The 17,309-nt window shown below is 38.4% G+C and overlaps 1 protein-coding gene across 3 annotated transcripts in view; it reads right to left on the bottom strand.

The window, feature by feature from the left end:
• Positions 1-16,516, bottom strand: part of LOC111142047 (nucleosome assembly protein 1 like 1) — a 34,981-nt gene extending 18,465 nt beyond the window's left edge. For all 3 annotated transcript variants that reach the window (XM_022494976.1, XM_022494977.1, XM_022494978.1), the window contains exons 1-3: positions 16,381-16,516; positions 5,807-5,844; positions 1,218-1,303 (exon numbers count right to left, since the gene is read on the bottom strand). In XM_022494976.1, the coding sequence (XP_022350684.1) occupies positions 1,218-1,303; positions 5,807-5,823 (103 nt within the window). In that variant the 5' untranslated portion in view covers positions 5,824-5,844; positions 16,381-16,516. The remainder of the gene's footprint in view (positions 1-1,217; positions 1,304-5,806; positions 5,845-16,380) is intronic.
• Positions 16,517-17,309: the final 793 nt, after the last annotated feature.

The raw sequence follows: 17,309 nt of genomic DNA, 5'->3' as shown, positions 1-17,309 counted from the left end.
GTGTTTCATCTACCTTACATTTTTAAGAAGCTCAAAGCTTCATCCAGATGCCTACCAATGACTCCATATAATGCTTTGATGGTAGACAACACATTATCAGAAAACTTCAAGTGTACTGACACTTTGGACCCTGGGAGAAAGACTGTGAAGTAACCTAACTGCCTGTTTGATGCGTACAATATAGTGTGCTTCTGTGTATCAGAATAGAGAAAGTTAATAGCTGAGACAACCAAGGTTGTAACTAAAGCCAAACAAAATGTGGTTGTTAATGTGTCCAAAAATTATACTAAATCCAAAAATAAACTAGATTTAGGCAAAACAAATTATTTTGCTATTATTATCTCTTCATCAATAGACATTACACAAAATTGACATGAATTTTCCCAGTTATGTTTCTGTCAATTCCTGGTATTAATTTGATTACTGGATGGTGTATAGTTATGATAACCAAAATGACTTCAAAAATGTCAATGTTGGCCACTAAGGATACTGACCTACATATCTTTTAAGACAATGCTACAAGATGAAAGCTGAAGCTGAAGTTCAGCTGTCTTTTCACAATTAACCTCCATCTGGCTCAACAATGAAAAGTTGAATCATCTAGTACTTTATTAATTCTTAGCCCATACCTACACGGCATAACCTAAAGCAGCACAATTCCCCACTACCATCGCTACTTCTCCCTTTATAATTATTTGCTGAAAAAACTGTAAGATTTTTGTTTACATTTAATAAATGTCTTCTTTGTCATTTGGTTGGAAAGATTTTTTAAAAAGCTTGAAATTTACAACTATATGTTTTCTATATATGAAATACTGAACATTTCCAGTAACTCTAAGCTAGTGTTGTTTGTTTACAACTGCCACCAGAAACAACTCCCACCAAGACCTGTAACATTTCTAAATTCAGACAAAACTCACAGCAGCTGTTTGACCCAGCGAAGCCATGTCACTCCAGCAGTAGAGGGTACACCAAGTAACTTCTGATGGGTCACTATATTCACACCTTCCTCCCTTATTACCACTCTGTATCCATCTCCCTCTTCCCCTCCTTTCTTCCCCCCACCCCAAACATACACACACAAACTGTTCCTGAACTAGACATATGGGCCACATGGGTAAAGCAGACAAGGATCCAAAAGGGAACAATATTTGTTACTACCCTCTAGAAGACATGTGCCAGCAATCACTGGCTCCTGAAGTAATTTAAAATAATACCTTTGATTTTTGTTTCTTCACCAGTTTCTTCTTCTTCTACTTCTTCAACATCATCCAAATCTTGATCAAGTTCAGACTGTTCTTTGCTACAATATCATAGTATCACACCAAGGTTCAAATGTACCAATTACCAAAAAAAATTAAAAATTATAAAAAACTTCAACTCATTTTCTAGGTTAATATGCCTCTTTCAAAAATATGAAATAGGAAATTCAAAAGGTAATTCAGTTTTCTTTCTAACTTCATAAATAAACAGCATAACCTGGAAGTACGTAAAATTTCATTTAAAAGCACATGGTCAAATATAAAATTTATATTTTAAGGTTTTTTTCCAGAGATTTTATTTTTAAAGAAATTCTCTGCACCCAATGTGGTGCTCAAGCTAACAACCTGGAGATCAAGAGTTGCATGCTCCACCGACTGAGCCAGTAGAGGCCCCTCTACTCTTAGCTTTAAAAATGTCGTTTGATAGGGTTGGTTCCAGGAACACGAGGTCAAGAAGTATATGTTCTCTACCCAGTATCCACTGACTTCACTCTTCTTAGTAACAGCACCCTGATTTTACATGAGATGGCAATACACCAAGCTTTTAAAAATCTCCATTTCCCAGCCTATCTTTTAGCTAGGTGTGGTTATGTAATTCTGGGCAATGAGTTAAAAAAGCAAAATGTACAGAATTTTGAGTATGCCTTCCTTAATAGGATAATAGACAGCTGGGAGGCCTTTTTGATCTTACTCCCTTTGTAGAATAGGGATATAAATTATAGAGTTCTAACAACCATGCTGGGACCATGAGGCATCCTAGAGAATGAAAGCCAACAGAATGAAGGAGTTTGGAAGAACAAGGATCCTGGATCCCTGATGGCTACAGGGCAATCACATCAGCCTGTACTCACTATCTTAGGACTTCCCTTTTTCTTTACTTCATAGTGGAGATGGGCAAAAAGTTAAGAAAACCTAAGTCTACCTTTGTACTTAAAGCCAGGAGGATGGCACCATTGAAAGAAAAGGGAAAAAAGTAGTAAGATAACATTCACCCCCTTTCACCTTAAAAATCTAGCTTTTGAATATGAAATTACAATGAGAATTAAAAAGGGAAATAAGGTTATCTAAGTCAACATATAGGTCTTCATATAATTCCTTGTGTGATTTTACATTTTAGTATTTGGTTCACAGATTTAGTCACGTTCACGTTTAGGAACAGCACTTCAAGTATTAACTTTCATACACAGACAAATACCACCTAATTTTCATATAAGAACAAATACAGAAAAAAGTCAACTGTATTCTGCCAGCAAAATTTATGTCCCTGTAAACTAAGGAGAAAAAATTCAGCCTTCCCATCAGAAACAATAGATTATTTCTGAAACTGTCTTTGATTTAGTACAAACCTAAACGTACATACATTTAAGGGTCATTAAATAAAGATCACATAGCACAGCTACTCCTCCAGTGTGCTTTTAGTCATTTACTGAACACCTACATTTTAAGGCCTTAAAACAGGGGTCCACAGACTATGTTACATGGTCAAATACAGCCCACTATTTTTGCAAATAAAACTTTACTGGAATACGGCCATGTAAGTTTGTTTACGTACAGTCTATGGCTGCTTTTACACTACAACAGCAAAGCTGAGTAACTGCAACAGAGACCATACAGCCCAAAATGCCTAAAATATTTATAATGAGGTCATTTAAGTTTGCTAACTCCTGCTTTAAAAAACAAGAATCCTCCCTTCCTTCCACCCTCCTAGGGCTCACAGCCATCTAAAATTAAATAAGGTGATGGTGGGGAATTGAGCTGTCAAAACCAATTTATTCTTTTTTTTTTCCTTAAGTTCAAAACAAAATGAGGTTGCAAGGTTAAGATGGCAGATTGCACATACTCCTCTGAGTTCTTCCAAAATCTCTACTAAAATAAGGATAAAAGGGTTTTTTAAACAGAAGACGAACACTGAAGGACAGGAAGAGAAGAAAGAGCAGCAGCAGCAGCAAGTTCACGGAGAAGTGAAAATCTAACTTAACAGTGGGAAAATCTGAAAACTAGACCTAACACAAAATCAAAAAGGACACTTTTGGAACTAGGGCTGGAGGGATGAAATTGGAGAAAACAGGGAGGACTAAACAAAAACTGATAAAGCAGTTTAATCTCCAGATTCTCTCCCTCAATCTAGCAGAAGCACAGCAGCTTCTTCTTTGGAAAGGGTTAAACTAAGAGCTCAGACTATAAGACCACAGATACAGCTAAGAGTCTCTCAGATATAGGACTGTATCCCGCTAGAATGTTGGATGTAGAGACCCTACCCTAGCCACCTTTTCCCAATTTGGATTCTATAACTGAAAGCCAGATCCTCACCCAGATATTCTTCCTTAAGGTATCTGACATAGAGCCCACAAAAAAAAAAAAAAAAAAAGAAACCACACATCATTCTGACAATGGGGATTCTCACAATAAACAACCACCCTGATGACCTTATATTACAATCTAAATTAAAAGCCTCCCTCCACCCCAGAACAAATTTTCTCATCAACTTTTTTTTAAACATCTCTCAACTGCATATTCTCCCCCACCCAGATCTTAGTGAGTAGACAACCAAGTTTTACGTCCTATTTGAGAAATGCTTTTATATGGAGACAAAAACAAATACAGGAAAGAAAAAATTTAAGAGCAAACAAACTACACAGGGAAAAAACATCCACAGAAAAGATACCACAATCCAGTAAAAAGATATTACAGTCAATGAAGTAGGAACAAGATGCTATAAAAAACAGGAACAGAGAATAAAGATACTCCTGAAAACTACACAACAGAAATTTAGACACTTTCCATGCTGAAAAGTAAAATTTCTTCAGCTTTCCCTAGAAAGAAGAGCAGAGATAAAGATGGGAAAACAAGACAAAAGATAATTAGAACAAGTTCAACATTTAACATAATAGGAGGTCCAGAAAGAGAAAACGGAAATAAGACAATCAACAAAATAAGTCAAGAATATTCCCCAGAACTGAAAGCCATCAGGTTGCCAGACTGAAAGGGCCCACCACTGAATGCCTACTACAACAAATTTTAAAAAATACATGTAACAATGTGAAAAATTCAGAACTCTGAAGCCAGAGTGCTTCCAGAAATATGTATGTTTAAAACAAAAAGTGTCACATACAATGATCAAGAATTATAATGACTTTGAACTTCAACACAGCAATACTGGAAGCCAACTGATAATGGAGCAATGCCTTCAAAATTCTGAAGAAAGAGGATTCCCAAATGAGAATTCTACACTCAAACTATCCAACATAAGGATAGAACTGTCCTTTTCAGTCATTTATCTCAAAATAATTTATTTCCCTCATACTCTTCCAAGAAAGTATTAAAGAACCAAAAATGAAAATAACATGGGATACAAATTTGCAAATAGCAAACCCAAGAGAAAAAAACAAAATGAAACCCCAGGAAGATAATAAAATAGATCCACAATGATGGCTATATAACCAAGGTTAAGCAACCCAGATTGGAGCAGTAGAATACAGAAGGCAATCACTTTGAAAGCCGTTATCACTAAAATACCTGCTGCCATTCTTTTTTAACCATGGAAGGATTGGCCAGATTCTTATATGTACTTCAATGTGATGCCCTTGTGTAAATTTTCCTGCCTTCCCACCTCCATGCTCTGCTGCCTACAACTTGTGTGTATCATACCCCCATCCAAGTCCAAGTGTTGTTTAACCTACTCCCAAGCTATGTGAAATCGTAAGCAACAAATAATGCAGCTCACTTATTCTCCCTTACCGTATTTCTGCAAGACATCCATCTACACTAGAACCCTGACAGAAGCCAACTTCATAAAACTGTTGTTTCTAGAGTACATGACCTTGCCCAATAAATTCTTCAGGATAGCTGATGCTAGACTATGACCCAGATAATCTTTTTTTTATTTTCCTACCTTGGAGACTTCAACTGATAGTGGTAATATTGCTTTTCTTTTTAAACACAGATAAGTTTGTGACTGCTATTCAGATTTTCAAAATTAAACACTGATTAACCATGTATAGGTGTTAAAACTCTAAAAAACAAAACAAAACAAAGCAAAACAAATGATTTAGACAAATGCCAAGACAGTGCTTACACGTCTGGAGAAGGTGGAGGATGCAACTGAGAAGAGGGACACTGGGCTTCTAATACTAATGTTTTACTTTTAAAAACTCAAATATAAGTATCCTAAACTCTACATATACATTTCATACACTCTTTATCTTGTTTGTAGGATACACTAATATGGAAGTAGTAAAGTCTTTGGGTAATACACATATGGTAAAAATGGATTTTGCAAGTATTTCTTACTCATTTCTGTGCTCAGCACATTCCTAAGAATAATCACTGGCAAATGGTTTATTAAAGACAATGATTATATATACTACATTTTGTTTTGGATACACTGTACCCATCTATTATATCGGCAGGTATTAAGTATCAGTCTTTACCATACATTTTTATAATGTTATTATTACTACTATTAATTACATCAGAGTACAAAGTGAAGCCCAATCTCTGGGAAAAGCAAAAAACAAACAAAAAAACAACTATCTGGCACTTACTTGTCAATGTCTGCCATGTTGTTAAGAACTCCAAATATCTATGGAGAGAAATGCCAATGTTAACAAAATATACATATATATATATATATATATATATATATATAAAATGTATTTAAAACCATTAAAAACATTTGATGCCCAAACCCTTTAAATCAGCACCACACTGAGAACCAACCCAAGAAGGAACGTATACTCCCATTAAAAACACATCACTGTTGGGTGCCTGGGTGGCTCAGTTGGTTGAGCAACTGCCTTTGGCTCAGGTCATGATCCTGGAGTCCTGTAGGATGATTCCTGCAAGGCCTGGGCCTCCCTGCTCAGCGGGGAGTCTGCTTCTCCCTCTGCCCCTCCCCCTCATGCTCTAACACTTGCTCTCTCATTCTCTTTCAAATAAATAAAATCTTAAAAAAAAAAAAAAAATCAGTGTTAAGAAGAAAAATCATGGCACATATACATGGACTTTCATACTAGCCCCCAAAGTAATTTTTCAGAGGATACTGCTAAAAATAATGAAGTTATTACTAGGCTTTTAGACTACTATGTAAGAACATTTCATAATAGGACTGCTGGTAAAGAATCTGATGTATGCTAGTATCACAGAAAAGAATACAAGAGGTCTTTATTCAAACTCTTTTAACATACAAATGATCAATTTTTGCTTAGACTTAGTACCTCACAGAACCCACTTCATTTTTAACGGTATTAATTCTTATCAAATTCATGTTAAAAAGCCGAAATCTGCCACCATTATGCCCCCAAAGATCTTCCTAAAAAGTTTAATAATCTTTGCATCAAGTTAGTCCTGGGGCACCTGGGTGGCTTAGTCATTAAGCAGCTGCCCTCCACTCAGGTCAAGATCCCTGGGTCCTAGGATGGAGTCCCTGCATGGGGGCTCCCTGCTCAGCGGGAAGCTTGCTTATCCCTCTCCCACTCCCCTGCCTGCATTCCCTCTCGTCTCTGTCAAATAAATTAAATCTTAAAAAAAAAAAAAAAAAAAAAAAAAAAAAAGTTAGTCCTTTAAACAACTTAATAACAGTTTTAAAGCTCTGGGTCCCAATCTTTTTCAAGTAAACCTTCCCCATCTTTTCAGTACCTCCTGTCTTATCACTGATAAGGACCACACCCCCCACCCTGCTACCCTGGATATGCTGGCACACTGTCAACAAATTCTTGGTTACCTTACATCAAAATACTGTTAGAACCCATCCAGCAAATATCCTAAATTTTTTCCCCGCTACAGATTAGTATTAACTTAAAGAATACTTCTTTTAGAAGAAGAAAACTGAAGGTAAAACATGTTATATTCAAGCAGGAAAATGGCTAATGCCACACATAATGAATGCACAGACTACCAAAAAAAATTATCTAAATCAAGCTTAGGATCCCACATTAAAATCAAGTTTTTATCTTTTAGTAATTTAAAACCATAGACTTTTAACTCTCAGAAAGCTACAAGGTGTGATTCCTCTTATCAACATGTTTTCTATGAGTTAAGAAGAGTTACTGATTTCAGCAGTCAAGAGCTAATATGTGGAGTATTATTAGTGAGCCAACATCCATCCTTTGAACAAACTGAAGAAAATATTTCTTCCTAATAATGTATCCTATTCTACTTTAAATATTTTTGCTTTAAATAATTTCTAATAGCACTGATAAATTTCTCTAGTGATGCTGGGTAATTAGCCAACATTAACAAAATATTTAGCAAATAATTATGAAGAAATATTAATTCAAAAATAAGAAAAATATTGAATCTTAATCATCAAAGAAATACAAGTAGGATTCCAGTTTGTCTATCAAATCAGCAAGACTCCTCTTTTAATGCAGGGAAAATGGTGGTGAACATGCAGTCTTAAATATGGCTTATGTTCTTTCTGGAGAGTAATTTTGGAATAGTAATACAAGAAACCTTAAAAATGTCTGTCCCCAGCTTTAGTTATTCATTTGTGAGACTCTAATATATAAAAAAAATAATATGAATCTCAAGCTCTATGCTTTATCATGTTTGCCTAGGTTCTTCCAAAATTCAGTTAACATAACCTTTGGCTCTTGGCTCAGTTTTACTTTTTCAGAGAGGCTTCTCCAACCTGTATATTCTGGCTAAATAAGACTTCTTGGTTGTACACACTCCTAGAAAGCCCCACTTCTTTCCATCATAAGATGTCTCAAGTTTGTAATTACAAATTAGTGTGATTATTTGACTAAGATCTATCTTTCCCAACTAACCAGAGCACAAGACTCATATTACAGGGATTATATGTGCTTTTGCCAGTCGCTGCACTGCATCCTTCAGAATAATAATATATAAAGCTTATGTACAGAGCAGGTACAATTACTTATCTCATCAAAAATAAACTTAGTATTAGCATGGAATGTGCATAAAATGAAATGCTTTGCAGTCGATGAAGCAGATACAGAAAGAGCACAGGGCTTATGGCAGAATTCAATCTGGACAGGAATATATATATATGCATGTGTGTGTGTGTGTGTGTGTATACATACGTATGTATGTGTGTGTGTATACACACACATGAACATGCATACTCATGCACATACTTTATGAATAAAACATTTCTGAACAGATATACCAGAAACCTAGTAATAGTCGCCTTTAAGAAAAGGCTGGGAGAAAATGAGAACTTATATTTGGTTTTTCCATATTAAAGGCTGGGAGAAAATGAGAACTTATATTTGGTTTTTCCATATTTAAATACATTTTGCTGGGGCGCCTGGGTGGCTCGGTGGGTTGGGCCGCTGCCTTCGGCTCGGGTCATGATCCCAGGGTCCTGGGATCGGGTCCCGTGTCGGGCTCTCTGCTCTGCAGGGAGCCTGCTTCCCTTCCTCTCTCTCTGCCTGCCTCTCTGCCTACTTGTGATCTCTGTCTGTCAAATAAATAAATAAAATTAAAAAAAATATATTTTAAATACATTTTGCTAATATTTTGGAATTTGCTGGGTTGAAGTCAAGTCCAGCAATTATCAAAAATATAAAACAACCCCCCAAACTTGTAAATTCAGATTTTTGTAACATTTTAAAATGTACTCAGAAGAATGGCTACACTGCTACCTTCCCTGTCCATTTCATGGGGTCACATTTAGAATTCAAATGCTTTAAATGAAATTCTTTGATTCTTTATTAAAGATGATTCAAGACAGAACAGGATGGTATTTACTTCTTCAGAGATACTTTCTCCACTATGCCCTGCCCACTCTAGCTGAGTTAGATTTCTTGGTTATACACACTTCTGTTTTCTAAAGCAGACCTAATTTTGTAGTCAAATCATTTGGGTTGACACCAGCTTTGTAAAGATCTAGCTCAGGCAAATGACTTCTGGTCTTATTCACCACCTACAAAAATATGAAAAAATCTATTCCTTTATTGGACTACTCTTATTAAGACCCAAATTTATGGGGCGCCTGGGTAGCTCAGTGGGTTAAGCCGCTGCCTGCAGCTCAGGTCATGATCTCAGGGTCCTGGGATCGAGCCCCACATCAGGCTCTCTGCTCAGCAGGAAGCCTGCTTCCCTCTCTCTCTCTCTCTGCCTGCCTCTGTCTACTTGTGATCTCTGTCAAATAAATAAAATATTTTTTTTAAAAAAGACACAAATTTATAAAAGACTTAACCTGCGTTTGATAACTACTGAACATTCAATAAATATAAGCTTTTCAGTTCTGTCCATTTTTAATTATCTCAGCACAGGGTCAATATTTCTGCAAAATAATTAGCTGAGATGATCCTTAAAATGTACAGACTAACCAATAAATGTGCCACGGTAACATTAAGATGTTAACATTAAGGAGGAAAACTGGGTAAGGGGCATGTGGGAACTCTCTAGAGAGTAGCTCTACAACTTTTCTGTAAATCTAAAACTACAACTAAGTTCTTTAAAAGAGAAAGAGATTAATCCCCATGCCCAGATTCTGAACGAAGAGGTCTGAGAGAGTAGACCCAAAAATCTCCATTCTAAACAAGAAACCCCAGCCCCTGATGTAGGTGATTCTCAGACAATCAGATCACATTAAAAAAAAAACACAAGTTTCCATTAATACCTCCATTAGTTTTGTTGGTTTTTTTGTTTTTGTTTTTGTTTTTTTACTGCACTCAACATTAAATTAAATCAATGAAAATTTTATTTATCAGACATGAAATTACTTTCTAAGAGTTCAGAAGAATTTCCATTTCTGGTAGTGACAAGCTAAATTATGCAGACCAACTCTGCATAAAATAATTCCAAGTCCAGAATAAACATTTGCTGAAATCTTAAAAGCAACGTTTTAACTACTGAGAGGTAAAATCAAAAGCCCCAGACCTATCCAAGGTGGGAAATCTTTATAGCAACCCTCCACATTAAGCAAAGTGCTATATTATCAAGGATGATAAACCAGTTCTCTTGGACAAATAAACTAGAATCACTTACTAGTGTTGTCCCAAAACCTCAAGCCATGAGCTTTAAATGGTCAGCCTGATCATGTTCCTAAGTATCTATACAACCAAATGAGAAAGGCACCTTCATTCTAGACCTCAAATAATTTATACAAGTAGTTTTCAAGAGCAGTAAGGACAACAGAAAGAATACAATAGAAACCTGCCCCAAAGATTTAAATATTGTCAAAAGGACTATAAATAAACTTATAAACATAGACAAATGACAACCATGCTTATTGAGTTTGAAAATGCAGTGTCTGCAAAGAACAGCCATCTATTAAAGGTGATAAAGCAAATCCAGCAAAGAATGAGAGAACTTTGAGAAATAAAATAATGGAAATCAGGCCAAATGGGCAGGTTTATCAGTAGACTAAACACAGATGGAAAGATAATTGAGGGATGCAAGCTTAGAAGAAATCTTCCAAAATATGGCAGAGACTAAAGGCTAGAAAATGGGATGTTTTATCGGTTTTAACTGATGTTAAAAGATATTTCAGGATACAAGAGAGTCTAATGAAGATTTAATACAAGTTCTAGGAGTTAAGGAGAGAATGCATAAAATACTTGAAAAAAATGAAAAGCTAAGAGGGCACCTGGGGTGGTGCAGTCAGTTCAGCAGCTGCCTTCAGCTCCGGTCATAATCCCAAGGTCCTACGATCGGGCTCCCTGCTTGGTGGGGAGCCTGCTTCTCCTTCTCCCTCTGCCTGCCTCTCTGCCTACTTGTGTTCTCTATGTCTCTGTCAAATAAATAAATAAATAAAATCTTTTAAAAAAAAAAATGAAAACCCAAGAATTTTCCAGAACTGATGGAAGACAGCCCTACAAATTCCACCAGAACTGATGGGGTTAGCCCTACAAATCCCAATCATGATAAATCAAAAAGAAACCTACAGTTAGAAGTATCAGTGATAAGGCAAGACATTAAAGACAAGTCACCTCAAAAACACAAAGAAAATACTCAGCTTAAAGCCATAAAAGACACACAGCTACCTTCTCTTCAATAGACACAAAAGACAAGAGTCCTCAATGTGCTAAAAATAGCCAAGGATCTTAGAATATTATAACAAAAACACCTTCTAAGAATGAATGTGAAACAGGTATTTTCTGGAAAATATGCCTCCAGCTCTCTCATATATTCTATTAAGTATATTCTTCAGGCAGAAGGCAAGTGATCCCAAATGGAAGAACTAATTTCCAAGAAGAAATGAGGGGCAAAAAGGATAACTTCATATATATAAATAAACATTTTTAAGTATCACCACTGTGTAGTGTGTTAAAAAAATTAAAACTACCGCAACATTAAGTCAGTGGTGAAGATAAATCAACTAAAGGTTCCCATTAAAAAGCGTCAGGCAGGATTTAAGAAAATACAACTACATTCCATTTATAAGAAACCTATCTATAACATAAGGATATAGTTTTCCAGTAAAATATAATCCTAACCAAAAGAAAGCGGGTATAACTGTTATTAACAACTAAAAATAAAGTTTAAGGAAAAGCAATACTAAAAATAAAAAGGTCATTCTACAATAGTGTATTTACTACCCAGTATATGTAATGTGCAGAAGATCTCAAAGATACTGTTCGTAACAATGTGAATGAAGGCAAATCTTAACCTGAGAACTTGAACACACAAAAAATCTTCCACTGAAAAGGGTAAACAAGTCCCTGAATTACACCACAAACTGGTTATATTTTGTGCTCTTGTAGTAGTTGGATGTCCAGACATGTGTTACCAAATAACTTCTCACCATTCCAGAAAACCTGACTCTGAATAAGTTCTCCTGACTTTCAATGAGAAGTAAAGAAAGCGAACATTTATGAAGCCTACTCAGTAAGGAACTATTCTAGGCTTTCCTCCTATCTACGGATAAAATACTAAGCAACTTGCTCGGCAACACACAAAAGCTAAGAACCTAGTAATTAAAAATCTGACTTTCAAAACCCATGTGATGTCCAGTATCATCCAAAAAACCAAAGTACCTGCTCTATCAGCCTACTGTTACGTAGATTATACTGTAATAAAATAGATGATGTTCCTTTACATAAAAATGACATACTTCATAGGGAAACAACCAATCATGAAAAATTACAAATATTTTAAAGCAAGAGTTCAAGGGAACCAATAGTAAGATTCCCCTTACCTGAGACCTCACATCTCCCTCCAAATGAACTTTTAAGCAAATCTATATTTAAGACACTGTTGTTCTATAAATAACGTTTTCAGTGGTCCAAGGGCTCAATACTTGATTTGGCTCCAGCACAACCTCATCGTTAGAATATCCTATTCTTTAGGCTCACCAAATGGACTCCTATTTGAGAACACTACATAACTTCTAGTCCAAGGGAGCTCAATTTTCTAGATCATCATCTAATCCCACAGCACAGAAACAGACCTGGGCTGGACTGAAAATCTGGTGAATATTCACCAAGCAATAACAAACAAAACCAATTTATTCGCATGAGGGGAGAATTACACACACACACACACACACACACACACACCAGACAAAAAGCTTAGGAGCCATCACTCAACTACCATATGTAAACAAATTCCATGTTGGAAGACCCCTGACCATAAATAAATACTGTTGCCTTTCCTTAGAGCACAGTGGAATCCAAAGAACTGTGCTTATGAATTCCAAGCTGATGTATAGTGTAACAGTTTAAACCAAGGGAACTCCCTTTAAAAACCAATACAAAAGCCTCATGGTAAGTCGTCATTGCTCAGTTATGTAACCTTGAAGAAGTCCTTTAACTGCTCTGTACCTCGGGTTCACATAAAATGCTGACACTACCTACTTCTAGAAGCATTAAATTATCTAATAATACGAAGTAATTTGTGCTCTTACATTATTTTCCTCTGTTGTGTTCTTCTGTACCCTCTTTACCTTAGAAAATAATTAAGTATAATTAATTAAATATAACAGTTAATTAAATGTAATAGGTTCTTCAAAATTACAACCCCCTTTCCCAATAAAAATTAAAAAGTACAAAATTTCTGAACAAATAAAAATGTATCAAACCATGTAGTGTAAAAGGCAGAGTTGATAACCAAAAATACAGAGGCCACTTTGGATGGCAAGTGCAGTAATGTGATCTAGTAGTCTGATATCAATGTACAAAACAACTTACAAGGATGGGTGAAAGCAACAATGTTCACCTTCTAAAACCTACTCTGCCCAAAAAGGGGAACTTCTTATTCAGATGAAATTATTAAGAAATGGCACTTAAAATCACCATTAAATGGGTCCTTGATGTAAAGAATGTTAAATACTACTCTGTCCCCGCTTTTTAATAGCATTCACTACAACTGAACATTTTATAGCTAGCTAACCAATGCTTTTTTGCTGTTTTTAAAGATATTATATCCAAATAGATGCTAAAATACTCAGAGAATCAAATAAAAACACAAATAATGGCAGGTCTGATTTAGACTTGAGGATCTGAATAGACTGATCATAAGTTTTCAAAACTGATCAGGACTCATCCTCTCTCATCTTATTTTCATTAACATTTCAAATTTACAACCAATCAAAAAATGAGCAAAGATGTAGTATTTGATTTTGATATCTTCTTCATTCTTTAAGTCCAATAGATTTTGCCTCTTTTAGCCCCTTTTCCTACAAAAGGACTTTTTAAAATATAATTTGGGGGGTTAGAATTCAGTCACTTGGAGAGAATATGGACAAGATGGGTAAGTAATAAAATGAGCAACAGCATTTTGGACTAAATTAATTCTGGTACAAGTGTTGGGTTTTGGTCGTTTAAATCTCCAGCGAACAAGATCAGTCATGTGCCACATTTAGCATTGGCTTAGTATTTTGTCAACAGGCCCAGTATCAAAAATAGGTACTTTGCAATAGATAAAATTTACAGGTTTTTCAAACTGGTATGATGAATTTTTCTGAAGTTGTATTTATCAAATTAACATAACGTTGACCTGATAATCTATGAAGTCAAGGTTTCATAACCAATGTTTGATTCCATCTATCCTCCAAAGGACCAGTCTTCTTTTTTTCTTTTTAAAGATTTTATTTATTTGACAGACAGAGATGACAAGCAGGCAGAGAGGCAGGCAGAGAGAGAGTAGGGAAGCAGGCTCCCCCAGGACCCTGGGATCATGACCTGAGCAGAAGGCAGAGGCTTTAACCCACTGAGCCACCCAGGGGACCCAGGACCAGTCTTCTTAGAAGTAAATTGCACATTTTAGATTTGGACCATTAACTGAACTTAATTTTTTAAAATTTTTATTTAATTTGAACAACTTCCAACAAGCACGAGACTTAGGCCCAGAAGATCACTGTAAACCATTATTTACCTCAACAATTTAAACAAGTTATTCTATATGTAATATTTTCCCCTATCCAAAGGTAATGTGTATTTTAAGTACAGAAGTGTTAACGTGGGTTGACAAGAAAAGAGGACTTAATTAAATATTACTTTTATTTATTTTTTTTTAAAGATTTTATTTATTTATTTGACAGAGAGAGATCACAAGTAGACGGAGAGGCAGGCAGAGAGAGGGAGGGAAGCAGGCTCCCTGCCAAGCAGAGAGCCCGATGCGGGACTCGATCCCTGGACCCTGAGATCATGACCTGAGCCGAAGGCAGCGACTTAACCCACTGAGCCACCCAGGCGCCCAATTAAATATTACTTTTAAAAGATACGTTGATGCTACCTATCTTCAAAAACAGCAAATTCCGTTTTACAGCTCTTCTGAAACCAGGCAATGTTCAGAGACTTAAAAGTGCAGTCCTTACAGAACTAGTTACTAATCATTTATCAGTGATGATCTAAAATAGGGGCTCCTTGAGGACATTACGTGCCGAATTCGTTCTTTCTCTACTCTGAAAGCCTAGCCCTCCCAAATAGGGCTGCATTCCCAGCTCCCTTCAATGCCTCCTTTTATTAGTAGCAGCATTGACAAGACAGCAGGCTACAAACCTGACCCATTAAGTTTACATTAACGCCTATTTCCACCCATACTTCCTACACCCAGCGCCCCCATTCATTATAAAAACAACTAGTTAAGTAACCTCTTCTGGGAACTTCAATGAAGGAACTAATTTGTAAGAATGTGAAAGAAGTCATAATAGAATTAAAGTATAGACTAAAAACAAAAAATCGTTTATTTTCTTCTTAGAACCGTTTACAGGATTAGATTAATTAGGATCACTTCTCCCCAGGTAATGAAATCCCGGTCAAGACACCCATTTAAATTCTAACTGTACTGGAGGTTCACAAAAAAATCCCGTGTTAACAACAGCTAACACGACCCCTTCACAAGCGTGAATTCTTTAAAATCCTAGCAGTAGAGGCCATGCTTCATCACCCATCTAACACTCATACTTTCCTGTTACCAATAAAATGATTAAGACCAAAGAGAAGCAGGTAGGAGTTTGAAAGCCAAAAGCTAAACTTGTTTACTCTTAATTTTCACATCCCACCACCCCTACAACTCTCAGTAAAGTGAGGACAACCCAGACCCCGTCTCCAATCAAGCCCAGCGACGGCCACGCGTCTAGGGAAGCCTCCGGGGTTTCCCCTCCCAGCACCGTCACCGCCTCCAGTGGGCGGAGAGCCCAGGAGCCTCGAAGCCTCCCCGCCCCCTCCGGGCCGCGTCCCTTCACATCCCCTCCCTCCCATCGGAATTCGCAGCCTCCGCCGTTCTCTCCATCCCCCAGCGGCCTCCCTCCGGGGATTATTTTTGAGGAAGCGGGGGTGTCGAGGAAGCGGTGGGCTACGCACTCGAACCCGGCCCGCACCCCGGCAGCCTTGAAGAGACAGCGGCCGTACCGCTGGGGACTGGGAGGCAAAACCGCGGCCTCGCTGCCGTCCGCGCGGAGAAGCCGGTGGGGCTCAGGGAACCTCGGCGCACACCAGCACGGCCCCCGGGCCTCGCAGGCCCCGCCGACCCTCCGCGTCTCCTCAGCCGTTCCCGAGTAAAGCGCCAGCCAATCCTCGAGGCCCTCTCAGGCTACGGGGACGAAACTCAGCGGACGGCTCAGGCTCCGGCCTCACTGGACGACCCGGGAGGCCCCGGAGGCCAGAGGCCCTCACTCTCATTCCCCTGTCCCTTCCCTCCGCGCAGGCCGCCTGACCGATCCTACGTTCCCCTTTCCCTTTCAGACCCCCCCATCCGTTACCGGTGGCTAGCACGGGGAGCCAGGCGGTCGGAGCTGCGCAGGCAGTGACTCAGGGCGGCGGCGGGAGGAGCAGGAGGCGGCGCCGCGAGCAGATGGCGCTAAAAAAGACCCGAGAGCCCGCCGCTCGCGCTCATATACAATTAGCGTCAGCACGTAGGGCCCGCTCCGCTGCCCCCCCAGGCCTCGCCGTCTCCTAGCAACGCGAGCGAGAGGAGGGCCCAGGACGGGTTGCCTAGCAACAGAACTGTCCTTCTTCCTGGACGACCTCCACACCCTCTGCGAAGTGCTTGGGGGTCCTCGGGTTCCCGCCTCGGCCCCCTGCTACGCGCCGCGCTGTCTCTTTTCTCCCCACTGCACAAGAAAAGAAATCACAACCCCTTAGGTACCCGGGAAGGCCCTTGACTCGCTCGCCTTGCCCCTGGCCCACCCCGTTCTCCTCTGCCTGGTTCATGGAGGCGTGAAAGCGGGGTGGGGCAGCTGCCTCCCGTTCCTATCCCGGCCTAATTCCTTCAACTCCGTGGTGCCGGGTAACCATTTTCCTTCCTCGCCCGTACTTTCCCCTAAGAACAACAGCTCTTTCCTCCTGACCACCTTGGCGGCGTCTTCTGCAGTTTTGCGTGTCCTAACTCGGTGGGTCTCAGTGGCTTCCGGAGCTGCCTCCTCATCCCTTACCTTCCATCCTTTTACCTAACGTGCAGTCCCTCATTTCTACTTCAGTTTTTTTGATGGATGAAAATGGCAATGTTTGTTTACTCTCTGGATGCCTTATAATGAGGACACTGTTGTTTCATCTTGCTGAAAAAATAAATTTTATGTAAATCCTCAGGCCCGTGAAACATGGCTATTTTTCAACTGATGATGGATTGACTAATGTTAACTCTTAAAACAGTGGTCCACAAAGTGTGGCCCCCAGACGCGTTAAAAGAAGT

The sequence above is a fragment of the Enhydra lutris genome, unplaced genomic scaffold, assembly GCF_002288905.1.
Source record: "Enhydra lutris kenyoni isolate GAN:26980312 unplaced genomic scaffold, ASM228890v2 scaffoldscaffold7, whole genome shotgun sequence".
In the NCBI taxonomy this organism is placed as follows: domain Eukaryota; kingdom Metazoa; phylum Chordata; class Mammalia; order Carnivora; family Mustelidae; genus Enhydra; species Enhydra lutris.
Note: the sequence above shows the minus strand (reverse complement) of the source record. Positions and strands in the feature narration are given on the sequence as shown.